This window comes from Sarcophilus harrisii, chromosome 3, assembly GCF_902635505.1.
Source record: "Sarcophilus harrisii chromosome 3, mSarHar1.11, whole genome shotgun sequence".
In the NCBI taxonomy this organism is placed as follows: domain Eukaryota; kingdom Metazoa; phylum Chordata; class Mammalia; order Dasyuromorphia; family Dasyuridae; genus Sarcophilus; species Sarcophilus harrisii.
In genome coordinates, this window is record NC_045428.1 from 227,331,925 (window position 1) to 227,349,980 (window position 18,056).

Below are 18,056 nucleotides of genomic sequence, written 5' to 3' on the forward strand. Positions count from 1 at the left end.
TAATGTCTTTATATGAGGTACCTAGATCTTCTCCAAAGATACTCATCATGGCAATAAAAGATTTTATTATTATTTGTAGTTTGATGCTAATTTTTCTTTTTATATTTTCACAAAGAAAACAGAACTAAGAATGTGTGCACGGTTTTTTTTTCTTGTTTGTTTGTTTTGCTAATATTTATAGCTCTCTCTGTCCTTCTAACCCGTGACAAACTGCAAAAAGGTGAGGCCCTAGCCATGTCTAATCCATAAAACCTCTTTCCCTGTGATTTATATATGGTCACACTTTATTAGGCCATGAACTTTTCTATCTAGTTATTGCCTCAGTTGACCCTTAGTGTGACTTGATCCATAGGTTATCCTTCATCTGCTGAGTTCCCTGAGTACCTGGCAACAAGGAGAAAGCCAGGATGGAGATTTGAGGGACAAAGAAGGGCAAAAGCCCTCATGCTTCAAATGCCGACTGCAGGGAAAGTGATTCTAAACAATACTTGCCTAACTGATTAAAAAAAAAAAAAAAAAAAAAAAAAGTCCCTTTTCCCAATGAGGGGATTTGGCCAGGGATAGCTGTTTTTATTAGCACCAGGCCTGGATGGTGGGTCTGGGAGAACATGGGGAGGAAGGAGACAGGGGTCTGGCCTTATGGAAACACTTAGGAGGAGACCCAGAGCAGAGGGAGGGGGCCAGAAGCTGGGGGAAGGAACAATGGGGGGAGTCCTTACCTCTGGGCTGGAGTAGTGAGAAGGCTTGCTGCCTTCACTTCCACTGGAGCTGCTTTCGCTCTCCGAGTCGGAGCCGGAGCTGCTTTCCGAGTCGCTGGAGCTGCTGCTGCTGCTGCTGGAGCTGCCGCTGCTCGACCCTTTGCTGGAGGGGCCCGAGGGTCTGCTATTGGACTGCTGCTGAACCACCGCGCTGCCGGCCCCACGGACAACCCACCGAGGAGGAAAAGAGAACAAAATAAACAAACAAAAACATCACCCAGCTCCGTGTTCTTTTCTTTTTTTTTTTTTGTTTAGCTCTCCGGTCCCAGCTATGTGCATACCTACAATCTGGAATTGGGACTTAAAAAAAAAAATCATGGTTAGTAGAATCCGACTGGGGAAAAAAAACCCCAAACTGGGCCAGGAAGTTGATGCCTCTAATATTCGGGCACTGGTTACTTGTGTGTCAGTTTTAGTAGGGAAGAAACTTTCCCCCCCCCCCACCCCCAATTGCCCATTTCTATTGTGTTGATGCATGGGTGAGGACTTTTCAGGTGCATTTCAAAGCCTGTTGTAACAGGAAAGGAAGAGAAAAAACTGAGTGCTTGAAATGCCCCCCAAAATTGTAGAAATGATCGCTGATTACTTCATTATTGTCGCTAAGGAGAACGCAGAGAGACAGCAGGGATTAGGAAAAACAATGTGGTTAGAAAAACTGGCATGTTCTCCATTCTGCTTTATGCCTGAGTTTTCTGAGGAGCTTGGGCCAACCCGTGTTATATAGCCCTGTCTCCTCCCATCTTGCAGCCTACACTCAGTCTGAAGCTGCTGTCCCCCACACTCGCAGGGTCGTCTGCACAAACAATGAGCTTCTTTTGCATCCTTATAGGACTGGGGCCTACTCTGCAAGCACATTTTTAGATTCCAGACCTTTACAATTCAAACCCAATGCAGCCGTTTACAGGAATAGCATTTTAAAATTCATACTTGATGTTCACATTCACACTCAAATTTGCCAGATCATAATCATGTATTCAAAGACAACAGGAAAAATTGACTCTTTCCAAAGGTAATTAACCATAAAAATTCAAATAGCATACAACCCAAGCAAAGATTTTTTTTCCTGCCAAAAAACAAAACGCAACTTGAAAACTATAAAACCAAAACCACTCAGCATCCACAAAAATATTTGACATCTTCTAGGTCTTTTATTAATTAAATTGAATAAGAAGTGAATGTGTGTGTGCATTTGAAAACATTTAAAAACTTGAGAAAACAATAGTTCCTGGGACACACTGATTCTTCTAGTCAGCAAAATTCCTGCTTGCCATTTACTTGTGGCTTATTGCCCGTATGGGATTGTACCTTAATAAATAGCCAGCTAATTGTTAATTATCTACATTATGGTTCAAAGTACACGATGTCTTAGATTACATAAAAAATTCTTTTGAAGTAATTTTATTGATAGCTTTTGGTTGTATATATTGCCCAGATTTTCTTTTTAGTCTCTTCCCATTATTAGAGTTTTTAAAGGGAGAGAAAATGAGATAGAAGGAAATTTTTAAAAATTCACTTAAATATATGAATGAAAAAAGTCTCTTGTTAAATGAGATGTCCCCCACCTGTGGACCCCAACCTCTATAGAGGAGAAAGGGGGAAGGTATATTCTCATATCTCATCTCTGGAGCCAATTTTTTCTTTCTAATTTAAAAACATTCAATCATGATTTTTGTTCTTTTCATTTATGTTATTGTGAGTGTGTGTATTGTTTTTCTGGCGACTCTTTTAGTCTGTTTTTTGAAGTAGACCTTTCCCACCAGGATAGACACCAATAATTTCCACAAATCCCTGCCCTACTCTTCATTATATCATGGAGGTGACTCTGAACTTCTGAAGCCAAAGTCGATGAAGTGCAGACTGGAAAAGCTCAGAGCAGGGTCACACAGACACAGAGAATAGGGTGTAGCCTACTCTCTCAGTACCAGTCAGCCTAGCCATGTATAGAGAGACTCATCACCAGAAAGATGACTAGTAGAGATGAATTCTTGGGCCATGGTGACCCACCAAAGAGATACAAACAGTCATCCATAAATCTTAGGTCACAATGTTATTAAAATAATAGTCTTGTTTTTTCTCAAAAGAAGGACAAGGGAAGAAAACAACTTAAGGAGAATTTGAAAACAAATGATTTTTCTAACACCAGGGTTAAGGGACATCTGAGTTTGAGAGTAACTTGTTCTCATGGTTCTGATTCTTCCCCAGAATGTCACTGTCAATACCTGCTGCCTGACAAGCTTCTTTAACATCAGAGAACATCTGTACATTTATGCATTTCCCTAGCTGCTATGATTTCATTTCCAGGCCATCATTTGTGTCTGGTGTTGAGTGAGGAATCCAGAATTTCTAGACAGAGGATAAGGGAAGTTTGAGGATAAAAGGACTATAATATATCTTTCTTCTCTCCTGACCTAAAAATCGATTTTCCCTGTTAGCTAAATAGAAATGGCTACTATTGCTGGAGTCATAAAAGAATTGTTAGACTCTGCAGGAACATCTGGAATCCATGTTAAAGAGTTCTGCTGGTAGTCCCCACCACAATGAAAAAGCCACATGGCAAAAATACTTCCTAGTTTCAAGGGATATGGAGGGAAGAGGGATGTCTCTCTTCCATACTTTGGAAATATAGTTGCTGAAAACTGGCAAATCAAGAAGAATAGAGAACACCTCAATTGGTTCTGGATAATGGATATTGGCTTTGATCACTGACTAGTGCCTTCAAACTGCTTCAAGTTAAAAAAAAAAAAAAGACAACATAAGGTGCTAGTTATTAGAGTACATCCATGCTTTGTATGTTCAGTGAGATACTGACACTCCCAGGGTGAATTACTAGATTTTAAAAACTGTTCTTTAATTTTTCAGCAAAACATGCATTAGGCAATCAATATATTTCCTCACTTTTATTGCCACTGTCTTATAGTAATAGCAGCATATAATGCCAAGTGGGCAGAATCTAAAATGCAAAATATAAGTTGCCAAAAATGAATTCCTCAATTTAGGAAATTTATCTACATTGACAAAATAGTTTGCTTTAAAAACATTTCTTAAAAGAACAAAGAATTTTGAGGGATTTTTTTTTTATTCATCTGAATAGAATAGAGGAGATAGGATCTATCTATGACCAAGGATGGGGTTGAGAAGTATAGAGCATGAGGAAGAACAATTCAGAATATGGAACCAGGAACTTTGACTTTCCTAGGATGGGAGCAAGTCATTTCTTCCTGATATACTTCAGGTGTTCCAGGATGTTAAATCAGGATCACTCCTACCTTTATTTCAGAGAAGCTGTCAATTACTCCTTGAGGATAACAGTGCTATTGAAATACTAAGTACTGTTATCACTGTCACCACTACATGAACTAAGCTGGTTTGAGTCCAGCAGGGAGGCTGTCTTGTAGGATGACTGGCATGACCCAGTTACCTGATGAGGACAGTAATCTTGGTTTTTATACAGTGAGAAATAAAAAGAAAGAAATTCACTAAGCCACAAGGGATTTCTAGCTACAGAATTAAGAAGATACAAAAAGACCTTTATGACTTATTACTGTAGGGTTCGTATACCAAGAATTATAAAAGTAAAAAAAAATTAACCAGTCAGATATTGCTTTGTTTATAAGATGCTCAAGAAGTAGTTTGAGCAAATTTTTTTAATTAAGTGATTAAAAAAAACCTTTAAAATAACAGCATGAAGTAATTATTTCAGCATCATTTTGACACAGTGGTCCAAAATTCTTATGAAACTAAAAAGGTGTGTAACATTTTTTGGAAGTTGAATAGTACCCAGGGTTGTGTCCTAAACCTTGAAAACTCTCAATAACATTTTTATTGATGATCACAATGTATGGAATCATGGTGGAAAAATTCTTTGCCCAGAACTATTCTTCAACTTTTCTAAATTAATGTTAGCTCACATGTGTCTCCGACTTTTAGTGTTTAGGAAGCTCTTTGCTTCCTAATAACAGCTCTAGCATATGTTGTGCAAATATTATGTCTTTTGCAGATGAGGAAACTGAGGCTTATAGAGATTAAATGACTACTTTCCTGGAGTTTTAAAGCTGTTAAGTATCAAAGCCAAGTCTCAAACCCAGAATGTCTGCCTTTAAGACCATGTTCTTTCCACAATATCAAGATAACTCTAAAGGATTTAAAGTCTCTTTTTAACTGCTAACCGATCTCTGGGAAAGGAGTTTCCAGAACCAACAATCTTGACCGCCAGGGAACACTTCTTTACATGTAGCTTAAATTCCTTCTGCTACAATTTACGCACATTCTCTCTTGGATGGTTTGTTTGCTTTCTGTGTTTTGGTTTCAAGAAATATTTTACTGGTTTTGTGAGTTGTTTGACTAAGTACTCTGATGCTTGAGGGAGTTCCAATTTTAATCTAAACTGTGTGCTCATCATGTCCCTTCTTTAGCTGCCAGACTAGTCTTTTTGGGAATCTGGCCCAGGCTCAGTCTGAACATGGATCTTCAAAGAACAGCCCAAGAGTACAAGCTACTGTGAATGAGGGGTCACACCTTTTGAAATGTACTGTCTGCAGTCTAGCTCATTTTGGACCCTTGCATAAATAGTGAAGGATCATCTTGATATGCTAGTTAGAAAGCTATTTGGAGATAAGGCTTTTATCTGTTTGGTATTCTATAAAATGCTAGAGTGCCAACAGTGCCTACAAATAGTAGGAATTCCACACGTATTACAGAAAGCTACATTTCTTTCTGACTATATACCCTGTGAATACTCCATAAACACTTTCAGACCCTCTCTTCTTCCTACCTTCCTTCCTTCTTTTACAATATTATTTAAATACCAAACTATAGTTGCATGGTGTAAAAATGAAAACTAATAAAAACTATCCCCAGGGACCCAACAAAACAAAATTTGTCCTAATATTCACTATGTAGATTCTTCTCAAAAGAGTTGGGTAGGTAGCACTAAAAATACTCTTATTTTTTTACATAGTCTCAGGGATTTGGGCACCCTAGTTATAATTTTTAAAAAGTTTGAAACTGATGACTTATCACCAGGCAAATGTGAAAGCCTCATTAAGGAGGGAATGCTTTAATTTAAAAAAAGAAGTTTCCAGACACCTAAAGATAAGAAACATGTGGAATCTTAAGTCTCTTAATGGAATATTCTCAGGGTAGAATAAATGAGGGTCCTGAAATCTACATGGTGCTGAAAGCACTTAAATATTCCTCAATTTTTTAAAACTAATAGCACTTAAGTATAAAGAATAATTAGTTAAAATATGATAAGCTATCAGATGTTTTTATTCCTTCCTAGAGACAACCTAAATGAGGTTTTTTATGGCCATTCTTCTCACTGTGTAGTGCCTGCCCTGGCAGGGGCTTGTAGTATTCTAGGGTCTTTAATCCAGTATTCCTGGATTTCTGTCTTTCCACCTAAAGAGCATCAAATACTGAAGCCTCTGCCTCAGCCTACTGAGGAGATGTGGTACTTGGGATATTTTCTGAAGCTTTCTCTGGATAGGAAAAGGAATGAGCATTTATATAGTGCCTACTTTGTTCCAGGCATTGTATTAAGTGATTTTAAAAAAAAACACATTATCTCACTTGATGCTCATAACAATCCTGTGAGTTAGATACTACTGTCAATTGGGCCAGTACCAGTCTCCAACTTGTGGGTGGCCAGAGCCAAACAAAGTAGCTTAGAGATGAGAGAGTCAGGAATCAAACAAATGTTTAATTTCAAAGTGAGGGAAAGGTTCCCAAGCAGAAGTTTTACTAAGGAGAGTTTATGACTTATGGCAGGGGCTGAATTTTTAAGCATGAGAACCATAAAAAAGTACAAGTCAACACAATCATTCTTAGACCTTGAATAAATTGTTCCTACAGTATGTCCAAGCATGTAGACATTTTGGGGACAATACAGGTATTCCTGGGTCTTGTGGGGACTCTTCAAGTTATTAGAATAGTGATTGTCTTAAGCTTTAAGGTTGAACCAGTGATCATTCAGTGGGGTACAGAACCATAGTTAGTACGGTGGAAATGGAGTACAACACCTGGTTTGGTTCACTTATATACAAGCAAAGGGTTTATTCAGAGTGTCAGGAGATTTGATTGATTACTTTCTGCTGCAGTATGTCAGTTTTAGTTCCAACTCTCAGGTCAGAATTCCCTGGAAAAAGGGCTAAGTAGTTAAAATCATAAATCCCATTGGGTTTGTTGTGGCTGAGATCATCCAGAGGGTGAGCACAGAACACTGTTGTTATACCCTTGCTTGCTGGGATAACAGGGTACCTCCTAATATCCCTTCATTATTATCCACATTTTATACTTGAGGAAACTGAAGCAAACAGAGGTTATGGGACTTACCCAGGCTCCCACAGCCCAGTGTTTGAAGCCAAATTTGAATTTAGGTCTTCCTGACTTCAAGCCCAGTACTCTTATTCTCTGTGCCATTGGATGCCAAAATAATTTGTCATTATTCTGGCTATAACCTGATTCCCAGGTCAAAGAATTAATAAGACAACTGAAAGTGCTCATTTAAAAACAAAACAAAACAAAACAAAACCCAAACCCTGCTTTTCTATAGTTTGGTAAGGACAATTCAGTGAAGGCCTACTTCACTGAGAAATGGTGTTACTGGAAACAAATCATTACCTGTCCAGTGGAAGTGAGCAAAGCAGCTCAGTCATGTAAGGGAGGTTTTTTTGGGGGGGAAGGGGTTATGTCCAGCATCTAATATGATGCCTGGAACATTGTAGGTACTTTCAAATGCTTGATGATTGACGGGGTATATCCAAGAGAGGAAGAATGTTATCAATTCTTCTGCCCACAAGGCTAATATTCTTTCAGACTATATTCCATGATTTCTTTAAGTTTAATGTCTTTTTCCTTTAAATATTAAAAACTCACATTTATAAGTTATAAAATATTTTCTTCACAAAATCCTGTGAATTATGTAGATGTAACCTACTGCCTGCTAGTACAAGGCTATTCATGTTGTTAGATCATGTCTCGGAACAACAGCAATTTTAGAAAATCCTGGACAAGCTCCACAAATGTTACCCATAGTCTAGAAATGAAATTCTGGGTTTACATAGTTGTAGCTCAATTTCATAAATTACTTTTGGTTTATATCACTAGCAAGGCTTTTCTCCTGGAACATCAGAATTTGATTCACATTTAGGTATACATAAAAAAAATAAATTTTTTTAAAAGTAAAGGTTCTTTTTCTTTAATTTCCACAGTAGTATTCAGGCTGGCAAAATACCCAATTTAGTATTATATGTAGTGTATGTTTATGTCTAGCCATTACTTAAGCAATCTTCTTCAAATATAGAATTAAAAAGAAAAGGCAAGTTTATAACTTATCAGATGGATATCACCCCTACTTGAATAAAGGTCTTGTTCATGTTTACCTTATTGACAAAATCATTGACACTGAAAAGGGGTTAAACTTGATTGAGAAGATACAAGAATATATAGCTTCTGTATAATATTATTACTCTCATTTTATAGGTGAGAAAAATGAACTAGTATCTTTTTAGTCAGTTCACAAAAAGAGGTCTTCTGACTCTAAAATTAGTGCTCTTTATCTTACAAAGGAATATGGAAGCAAATTTGTTTGTTTAACTCAGAGATCAGGCATCAAGGTCAAGAAGAAGAAAAAGTAGCATTTTGTATTGCAAAAGATTGTTTTGCAAAAATCTAATTTCATCTTCACAACAACCCTGGGAAGTAGGTGCTATTATTAATCCTCCCCTCACTTCCCCCTCTCCCTCTCCAACCCCCCAACTCAGGAAATTAAGACAGACAGAGGTTAAGTGACTTGTATGGAGTCACAAAGCCAGTAAATGTATGAAATCAAATCTGAACTCAGATCTTAAGAGTTTAGTGCTCCATCCTTTGGGCCACCTGGTTTCCTCTAAATTAAATAAGGCTTTAAGGTTTGCCAAGGACTCTATATATGTTAACTTCTTTGAGAATATGGAGCTAAGATCAGCTTTTAAATCCACTAAGATTTCAACAGGCTCTATTTGCTGATTCAGCCATTCCTACTGGACTAACATTAGATTAAGGAGTCTGAATTCACATAATGGATTAGGAACAATATAAGATGGCATACTGAGACATAGATTATAACTGGTAAAATATAGAGATTATCAAATGAGATATTTGTAAAGCATTTAGCACAATGGATGGTATATAGTGGGCACTCTAACAAATGCTTATTAGCTTCCTTTTCCTTTTTTCCGCATTGGAAAAACAATGCATGAGAGGAAAAATGTTTTTTTTTTTAATTTTAGATTATAGTTGTTGTTTTTAACCATCAGGTCAAAATTTAAGGTTTGTAGAACTGAAAAACTTACTTTGCAAGACATAATTATTAGACCTGAAAAGTGGCCCAAGTCCTGATTTTAGTAAAATCTAAATTGTAAACAGCTGGAAAACTGAACTCTTGCCAAAAAGGAAATATAAAGGTAGAGCCATCTTTTCCCCTTCCCTTATTCCATAGTCCGAAGAAATACATGGTAGAAGATAAAGACAGAGTCTTTTGCACCTTAAGTAGGTTTAGTAAGTAGCTAAAACTGTTGATATTCTTGATTGATTTGAATAATGCCAACTGGGTGCTTAAGAAATCAAACTGGGGAGAAATCTTGGATTTTGTAAAGTTTTAAACTAATGGAGAGAACTAAATGATAGAAAAGAATCAAGGTTTTTGGTCAACAGATCTGAATCTAGAAATATATGATGGGAACTCTCTTAAAGGTGGAGATTAAGTAGAGACCAAACTTTTCTATGGCTAGAGACCAATAAGATAGGTGGTCAAAAGGATTAACCTCAATAAGAAGTCTCTGGTTGTATTATTTTGCTGGAAATAGATTGCCCTTCAGGGATAACTATATCCCATCAGCCAAGGTTAAGTTTTAAGTTTTAAAGTCTTAAGTTTTTTTGCCTTTGATGAAAAGCAAACCCAACTACAGAAACCTCAGCTATAATTTTTCGGATTTTTCCTGGGCTATGTAATTCAGTAAGTGAACTGGACCTAGGATTCCCTGCTAGGAGAAATTAAAAACATCATTCATTGGCCACGACCTACAGCAAGAGAAAAGCCTATATGCTGGGTAGTGGCTAGGATATTCAATCAAATATTGAGAGTAAGTTGTTCATCATAGAGTTTGAGAAGGATTCTGTTTTACTTGCAATAAAGTTTACCTTCTTTGCTATTGTAAATTGTGCACTTAAAGAAGAAATTAATATCCCTGTATCTTCCTAAATTTTCCTAGATTTCCTAATTCTATCTATGGCCCTAATGTCATTAAAGTCTTCAAAAAAAGTCTTACACTTCACCCATGAAGTAAGATTGATGATATATAGTTTATATCAGTATAGGGTTTCATATTACAAAATACAATATTTAAATATTCTTATTTAATTTTCATACTATTTTGGTAATTGCTAAAAAAACAACAATAACAACAACAAACAGAGGAAGGCCTCTAGAATATCAAGTGAATTCCCTCTAAGTCTTGACAGAAAAACATGAACAAGAATTGGAGGATGAAGGGGTATAGACAAGTCATCATCCACATTGGTGAAAAGAATATTCACCTTGAAAATAGCAAGGAACCATTGAAATATTGAGCTAATAACTATGTGAAATAGGAAGATTCTACTTTTTTTGACCAATAAACAAATTGGTACACTGAGCTGGAGTAATTTGCTCTTGTCACACAGGAAGCAAGTAGCAGAGTTGTGACCGAAACTTGGCTTTTGTGACTCAAGTCCTGTGTCCTTCTAATATACTAAGCTTCCTTGGGACATAATTATATAGATCTTTTGGAGGAGATTGCCCAAAGGACTTATAAAGAAAAGACATATAAAAAATCCAATGACCCACTATGGGACTATACCAAATTAATATTGTCTGAGAGATATATGAAATAATTAGAAAGCCAAAAAAGGCCTGAAATTGAAGAATTGTGAGAATGCTGGAAAGAATGAGATTGCTATTTTCAGTGAGCACTGCTAAAAATGTCCGGATAAATTTACTTCAATTGTATATGAAGAAGATTCCAACTACATGATGACATGAAGCTGAATCCCTTCATAGCCCAAACAAGAGGGGGGAAAAAGAGTGGAATGCTAATCCAAAATATCCCAGGATGGAAATGACAGTGAGGAAATACCAAGGGAAGCCAGGACTGCAAATAATCAAACATTCCAAGTCACTAAGTACGGTATTTCAGATCTACATCCAAAAAATATAGTGCAATAGTGGAAGGAAAGAAGCTAAATCCAGAGGAAAGGACTGGAGACTTCATTAGGTATGACCATGAAAGGAGATATCACATATCACATGCCAGCACTCTAGATTTTCAGGGCTGAATAAAGACTGAATGATTTTAAAAAATTATTTATTTTAGAAAAAGTTTGGGAATTGTAGAATGTCAAAATTTGAAGGGATCTTTGAGATCATATAATCCAATGTCTCCATTTTGCAGATAAAGAAATTGAGGTAGGGTAGCTGAAATCTGAAAACTGGTGGTAGGAAATGGCTACATTTATTTTGGCTTATTTTATGATGTCTGAGTTAACCTTTCTGTCCTTTTAGGAAACTGTACAGATATATCCTTTATATTTTCCCTTTAGTGCTATTTCTTGTGTGTCTTTGCATTTTCCTTTTAAGTATAGGATTGATACTTTGCATAACTAGTTTGAGTTAAAAATATGTCTTGATTAAGTCAAGTAAATAAAAATTTATTGAGTTCCTGCTATGTTTCAGGCACTGCACTAAGTGCTAGAGATAACAAACAATCACGTACAAACAAGATAAAAGAAAGAACATGTTAGAAACTGTTAGAAGGAAGCCACCAGCAATAAGGAGAGTCAGGAAGGATTTCTTTCAGAATTTGAGATTTTAGCTGGAATATGAATGAAGCCAGGGAAGCTAAAAGACAGAGATGAGAAATGAGAGAGTTCAAGATCTGGGAGACAACCAGTGAAAATGCCCAGGGTCAAGAGATGGAGGTCAAGGAAGCTCATTTCATTGGAACCCAGTATGTAGAAGAGAGAGCTAAGTGGACTGGAAAGGTAGGAAGAGGTCAAGTTGTGAAATGCTCTGAGAAAGAAACAAAAGATTTTATATTTAATTCTGAGCCACTAGAGTCAATTGGATTAGAGGGGTGACTACTCAGTCACTGTGCTAGGTACCAGGGATCCAAAAGAGACAAGGACAAAATAATTAGAAAGCTAGACAAAGCAGAAAGAGAATGCCGCAGAAAAAGAATCCAGAGAGGAAATCTCATGTGAGATGTACTATATAGAAGGAAAGCATTACTGTTATTAAGGCAGAACATTTGGCTACACTTTATGTTTCATAGAAAAACACGACCAAGATTTGGCACATTCATCAACTGGATTTTCTGACAAAACCAGGACTTACTCAAAAGTAATAGACAAAAAGTACATTACATAAAAAAATGTAGAAAAGCATGTTTTTTTTTTAAACTAACACCCCTATAAAGTAGATAAAAATGTAAATATGCTATTGTACTATTAGAATATATATTTCTAAAAATTCATATTCTCTTCCCTTATTGTTGGGAATCAATTTTTATCCTTTCACCAATAAAAAGGGAAGCCTGGAGGTCCACTTATGGTAAACTGGAACCAGGTCAACAACAAGGGAAAGAAAGATGAGAATGTACCTCATTTACTCTGGAGTTAAGTGGGGAACCAGTCTTGGGAAAAAGAATCAAAGTCAACATAGATCCCCCAAAGTCCTGAAAATACCTTGGGCCCCAAGGGAAGGTCACGAGAAAGTAGAATATACCACATCTGGCAGAAAAAGAGTGTTTTTAACTGAGAAAGCTCTAAAGTTAGAGATAAAGCATGGCTCATATTTTATCTCATGCTCCTAACCTATTTGAAAATTTAGCCATTACAGACGTAAGAAAATTCTACTTAATCCATTTGGAGCATTTGTATATTTTTAACAGGGCAAGGAGGAAATGTCCTATGTGGGAATTAAACATTTTAAAACAACTTTGGACCCCCAAATGCTTTATCACTGTCATACATTCAAAATGGTCTACTCTATTTGGTGGGATTTAAGTTGTTTTTTATGTTTCAGTTCTATAGCATGCTGAACGCCAATAAACAATCTATTTTTTTTTAGATTGATAAAAGAGGTTTATTATTGAGTTTAGAAGTAGGAGATAGGTGAAGGTAGAGATAAAGAGGACACCGGACAGAGGGTCCAGTGGACAGAGAGTCCTCACATGGCTAGCATGTTTGGAATCTCTGCAAAGAGGGGTTCCCAGCATGGCCCTTTTATAATAGGAGACTTAGCTCAAGGGGATTTTGGATATAGCCCCAAAGTTGGCTCAGATCCGGATGGGGCTGGGACAGGTCCTGATCTTCTATTAAACAATCTATTCTTAAGCTCATGTCCCTGTTTACCTTTTAACTTCTGGCTTCTTCAGATTCATGGAGTTGGCTTATTTACCATCATAAAGAATATGTATAACTTGTGCCAAAGCTTTCTTGGATTCAGGACAACTACACAAACATATATGCATATACAAATAAGTTTATATGTGTATATATATATATATATATATATATACATACATGTGCCATATACCCCATTTATATTATAAAGTATAATTTTATATATTAGAAGTCTTTATATAACTATATGAATATACATATATCTATATGCACATGTATGTATGGATGTATACACAGATACACATACACATATTCCTTCTTGTCTACTAAAGGTATAAATGGTAAAATAAGGATACACAAGCTTCTCAGGTTTTATAGAGAAGAAATGACCTCTAAATCTGTTGCTTTGAGTTTTGGGTATCATCTAGATGGTATCATTTTAGTTGAATAATATCTTACATGTGGAATATAGAGATGTTCTTTCATGAATGAAAACAAAGGGAGAAAGCTCCAACTTTCTGTGAGCCGTCAAAATAATCTCTGATTTTGCTGAAAATAGTTCTTCAGGTAGGTTCTGAAATTCATTTCCAGTCACAGTGAATAAGTTACCAATCATCTATTTTTACATCCAAGTGTTTGATTTTTGCTTACTTTAAGAATTATCCTTCCGGCATCCCTATTTCCAAAACAGACACTATTGAGTTTGAGAATTTGTTTTTTGAAAAGCCAAAACAGATAACAACCCTTTCCATTGCTGTCAGTTCTGAACTGAGGGCTTTAAATGGGTTGGATCCCTCTGTTCTCTTCCTGGAGATGGAACTGTTCCCATGAGTCTATTAATATCTTTGAGAAACAGAGAAATGTTTTCATACCTCATTCATGTAATGGATGAGATCTGAAATGGGAGTCATGATGGGTGAGAGCCCTGGAGGTTGTTTGGGCTGTCACAATATATAATGCTTCTGTGAAAAGAGTGCATTAGCTTAGGCACGCCACCTCTGCTCAGTACAGCTAATAAAGTATCACTGCCAGGAACTGGAGTTCATAGAGAGACTCCACCTTTATTTTAACACTGTCCTTGAAAGTCGCTTAAGTAGCTTATGTAAGCTCTATGTGCCCGCTGCTGACCGGAACCTAAATCACCAGATGCATGGTGGATTTCCCTCAATGATGCTGAAGTACAAAAAAAAAATCACAAAACAAAAACATCTCCAAAAAGGGCCACTTTTGGGTCTGTCTGTCTGCTCTCTATCTCTCTGTCTCTTTCCTCTGTCTTCTTCATTTCCTCTCTGTCCCTGGGTAGCATCCAAATGACAAAAAAGCTAGATGAACCGACTGTGTAACTCCTCTCCTGCTGGGAGGGCCTGCAAAAATGAAATAAGGTGAAGGTAATCCAGGTATTAATGGCTTTCTTGGTCAGAGTGTGGCAGGCCCAGCTCTGCAAGATGAAAGGGTGCTTGAAACCTGGTGCTGCATTAACTTGGGGATGAAGTGATTAGTCAGCAGGCTGACAGCTGGGCTAGGCGACTGGTGCCAGATTCCAATGTATGCTCTCCACGACTGCCAAGTGTTTGCTTGTCGCCCCAGATAAATGGAGCATCAGCAGTGTTTTATTTGACCTGCTCACAAGAAAAATAAAGCAACTCTGACTTCCTCGGTGTGTTTGTCATTGACCTTGCATCTGCTCGATGGGAGCAGGGAGCCTCCCTTCCGAGGAACTGAGCTGGTTAACTCTTAGTCTGATGAGCTCTACACCAAGGCCAAACATTCAGACTGGAAAAAAAAAAAAACACCTTCTGTAAAGATAATTGCCTTTATGTTGGAAAGGTCCTAGTAATGCATCATCTGGGGTATGCAAAAGAGAGGCTTGTGAAGCTATTTAAAAATCCCTCCTGATACTAGGATGGCAAATTAAATGCTACATGAGCTGCTTGATACACAAGGAAGTTTATTTGAACTCAGGTCCTCCTGACTTCAGGGCTGATGCTCGATATATCCACTGTACCACCTAGCTGCCTCTATTATTTTTTTTTTACATGACCAAAACATTATTTTGCTGTACAAAAAGAATCAGACTCTGAATTATTGTACAATTAGCTTGTGAAGGAAATCAAAAATGCAGGTGTGCATAAATATAGGGATTGGGAATTCAATGTAATGGTTTTTAGTCATCTCCCAGAGTTCTTTTTCTGGGTATAGCTAGTTCAGTTCATTACTGCTCCATTAGAAATGATTTGGTTGATCTCGTTGCTGAGGATGGCCTGATCCATCAGAACTGGTCATCATCTAGTATTGTTGTTGAAGTATATAATGATCTCCTGGTCCTGCTCATTTCACTCAGCATCAGTTCATGTAAGTCTCTCCAGGCCTTTCTGAAATCATCCTGTTGGTCATTTCTTACAGAACAGTAATATTCCATAATTTTCATATACCACAATTTATTCAGCCATTCTCCAACTGATGGACATCCATTCAGTTTCCAGTTTCTAGCCACTACAAAAAGGGCTGCCACAAACATTCGTGCACATACAGGTCCCTTTCCCTTCTTTATAATCTCTTTGGGATATAATCCCAGTTAGCTGCCTCTATTAGAATAATTTTTAAGAAGCATTGACTTTAGGATCAGAGGGGCAGAGTTCAAGTCCTGTCTTTCATATCTACTATAAATATAAATTTGGCCAATTTACTCAGCCTCTTTGGGTCTCAGTGTCCTTATCTGAAAATGAAGTTTCTGAGGTCTTTTTCGGCTCTAGATGTTTGATCCCATGCTACAAAATGTTGTTATCAATCTGTGAACAGGTATGAATTAGGAATATCCATCATACACTCCTATATAATACTGGATTCCATAATATGAAGAGACACACCATATGGTGAAGCTCCAGTAGACTGAATTTTCAAGTTCTTAAAGTGTTAGGGTCTAGTTGGATAGGGTCTACATTAGACTCAGAAATCTTCACCCTTACCCCCTATGTATTTTTTTTATCTCAGCCCTCTGACCTGGATAAGTAGCTTAATTTCTCTAGGCTTCAGGTTACTCATTTGTAAAAAAAGAAAGCAAAGTCTGGCTTTAAGTCTATGATTCCTATTATGATTTCATCATCCATGAATTTATCCAAGTTCTTAAAGGAATGGTCATTCTTAAATTAAATTAAAGGAAGATGGTCATTCTTAAACTTTTGCTTTTTATTGAGTTCAATAATCCTTTATGCAATAGAATTTCATCCAAACTATTTATTTTTATATGTATTTACTGATGTTTTCATTTTTATATTGTTATAATCTCCTATGTATTCCTTTTTCTCCCTTTTCCCAAGAATCATCTCATATGAAAAGACTTTTTTTTTCCCCTGAGGTAATTGCGATTAAGTGACTTGTCTAGGGTCACACACCTAGAAAGTATAAGTGTCTGAGGCCAGGTTCTCCTGCTTTCAGGGCTGATACTCTATCTACTTTGCCATCTAACTGTCCCTAGAAATATTTTTTAGAGAGGAAAAAAAAGTCAGGAAAAATTACCTGTACATTGAAAACAATCTAAAAACATGCAATGTGTAACACCTGTAGATATTCCACCCTCCAAGAAGGAATAGATTGGAATAAATTATTCATTAATGATAGTAGTAGGAATGATTCCTTATTTTGCATATAGCACAACTTTTCAAAGAAATTTAAAATCCATCATATAATTAATCTCATAAAATCCTGTGAAGAAAGACAGGTATTGTATAACTAATATTATTGTTAATTTTTGTTTTACAGATTTTATTATACTATGGTGTTTATTGGAGAAAATATCCCTTGTCCTCATGAAACTGATGATCTGGGAGAATAGTACATACATATTAACATCTAAAACAGTCAAGGGTAAATAAATAGTAGAAAGATAGAAAACAACACATGTTGTGAAATTCAAGGTGGAAAGATTATTACTAATGGGAAGAGAAGAGGGAGTTAGAGTAGCAATGAAGGTTTTGTATTTTTTAATTTATTTATAAAATAATAGTAACTTTTTATTTTTCAAAATACATGCAAAGGTAATTTTCAACATTCACCCTTACAAAACCTTGTGTTCCAAATTTTTCTCTCTCCCCTAGACAGCAATTTATCTAATATAAGTTAAACATGCACCAATCTTCTAAACATATTTCTACATTTATTATAAGGCTTTGTATTTTAAAATATGGGTAGGAATTCAACAAGTAAAGAGGAGAAAGAAATATATTTCCAATTATGGGGTCAGATTAAATGCAAAAGGGTTAGAAAGTAGAAGACTTTTTTTTGGGGTGTGGGGCTGATAATATAGTCAAGTTTGACTGGACCTGACTGTTGAAAAAATATGGTAGCACCATGTATTGTACTGGGCTTATATAGAGGCAAAAGATGTTAAAAGTCTCACTTGAAAGTCAGAATTCAGGGGGTTCAAAAAAGAACACCTGGTGAAGAAATAGTGGTGTTTGATGTTAGGCAATATTTTCAGGAGTTTGGAAGTGAAGAGGAGGAGAGATGAAATGGTAGCTGAGTGAGGCTGAATAGCCAAGGAATCAAGAAGTTTGAGGCATTTGGGAGTGGATTAATTACTCAAGATCACACGTCTACCAGGGGAATTAAGAGAACCCAGATCTCTTGATTTGTACCCAATCTATAAAAAATATATTTCCCCTGTATTAATTGATAGAAATAATTAGTTCCTTCTTGTGGCTTCTGTAGCATTTTTTTTTTTTACAATCTTGCCTAGTGAAATTTCTCTTGTCTATAAAGACTTCTCCCAATATCCTTTCTTATTTCTGGTATTTCCCCAAACTATGCCTCTAAAGTCTGACTCCTGGGTATTTATGCTAAAATGGTATAGATCATTCCAAATGTGGGGCAGCCATAAAA

At 36.6% G+C, this 18,056-nt stretch overlaps 1 protein-coding gene across 3 annotated transcripts in view; it reads right to left on the reverse strand.

The window, feature by feature from the left end:
- AFF3 (AF4/FMR2 family member 3) overlaps positions 1-18,056 on the reverse strand; it is a 650,210-nt gene that overhangs the window by 64,446 nt on the left and 567,708 nt on the right. For all 3 annotated transcript variants that reach the window (XM_031963628.1, XM_031963629.1, XM_031963627.1), the window contains exon 10: positions 720-909. In XM_031963628.1, the coding sequence (XP_031819488.1) occupies positions 720-909 (190 nt within the window). The remainder of the gene's footprint in view (positions 1-719; positions 910-18,056) is intronic.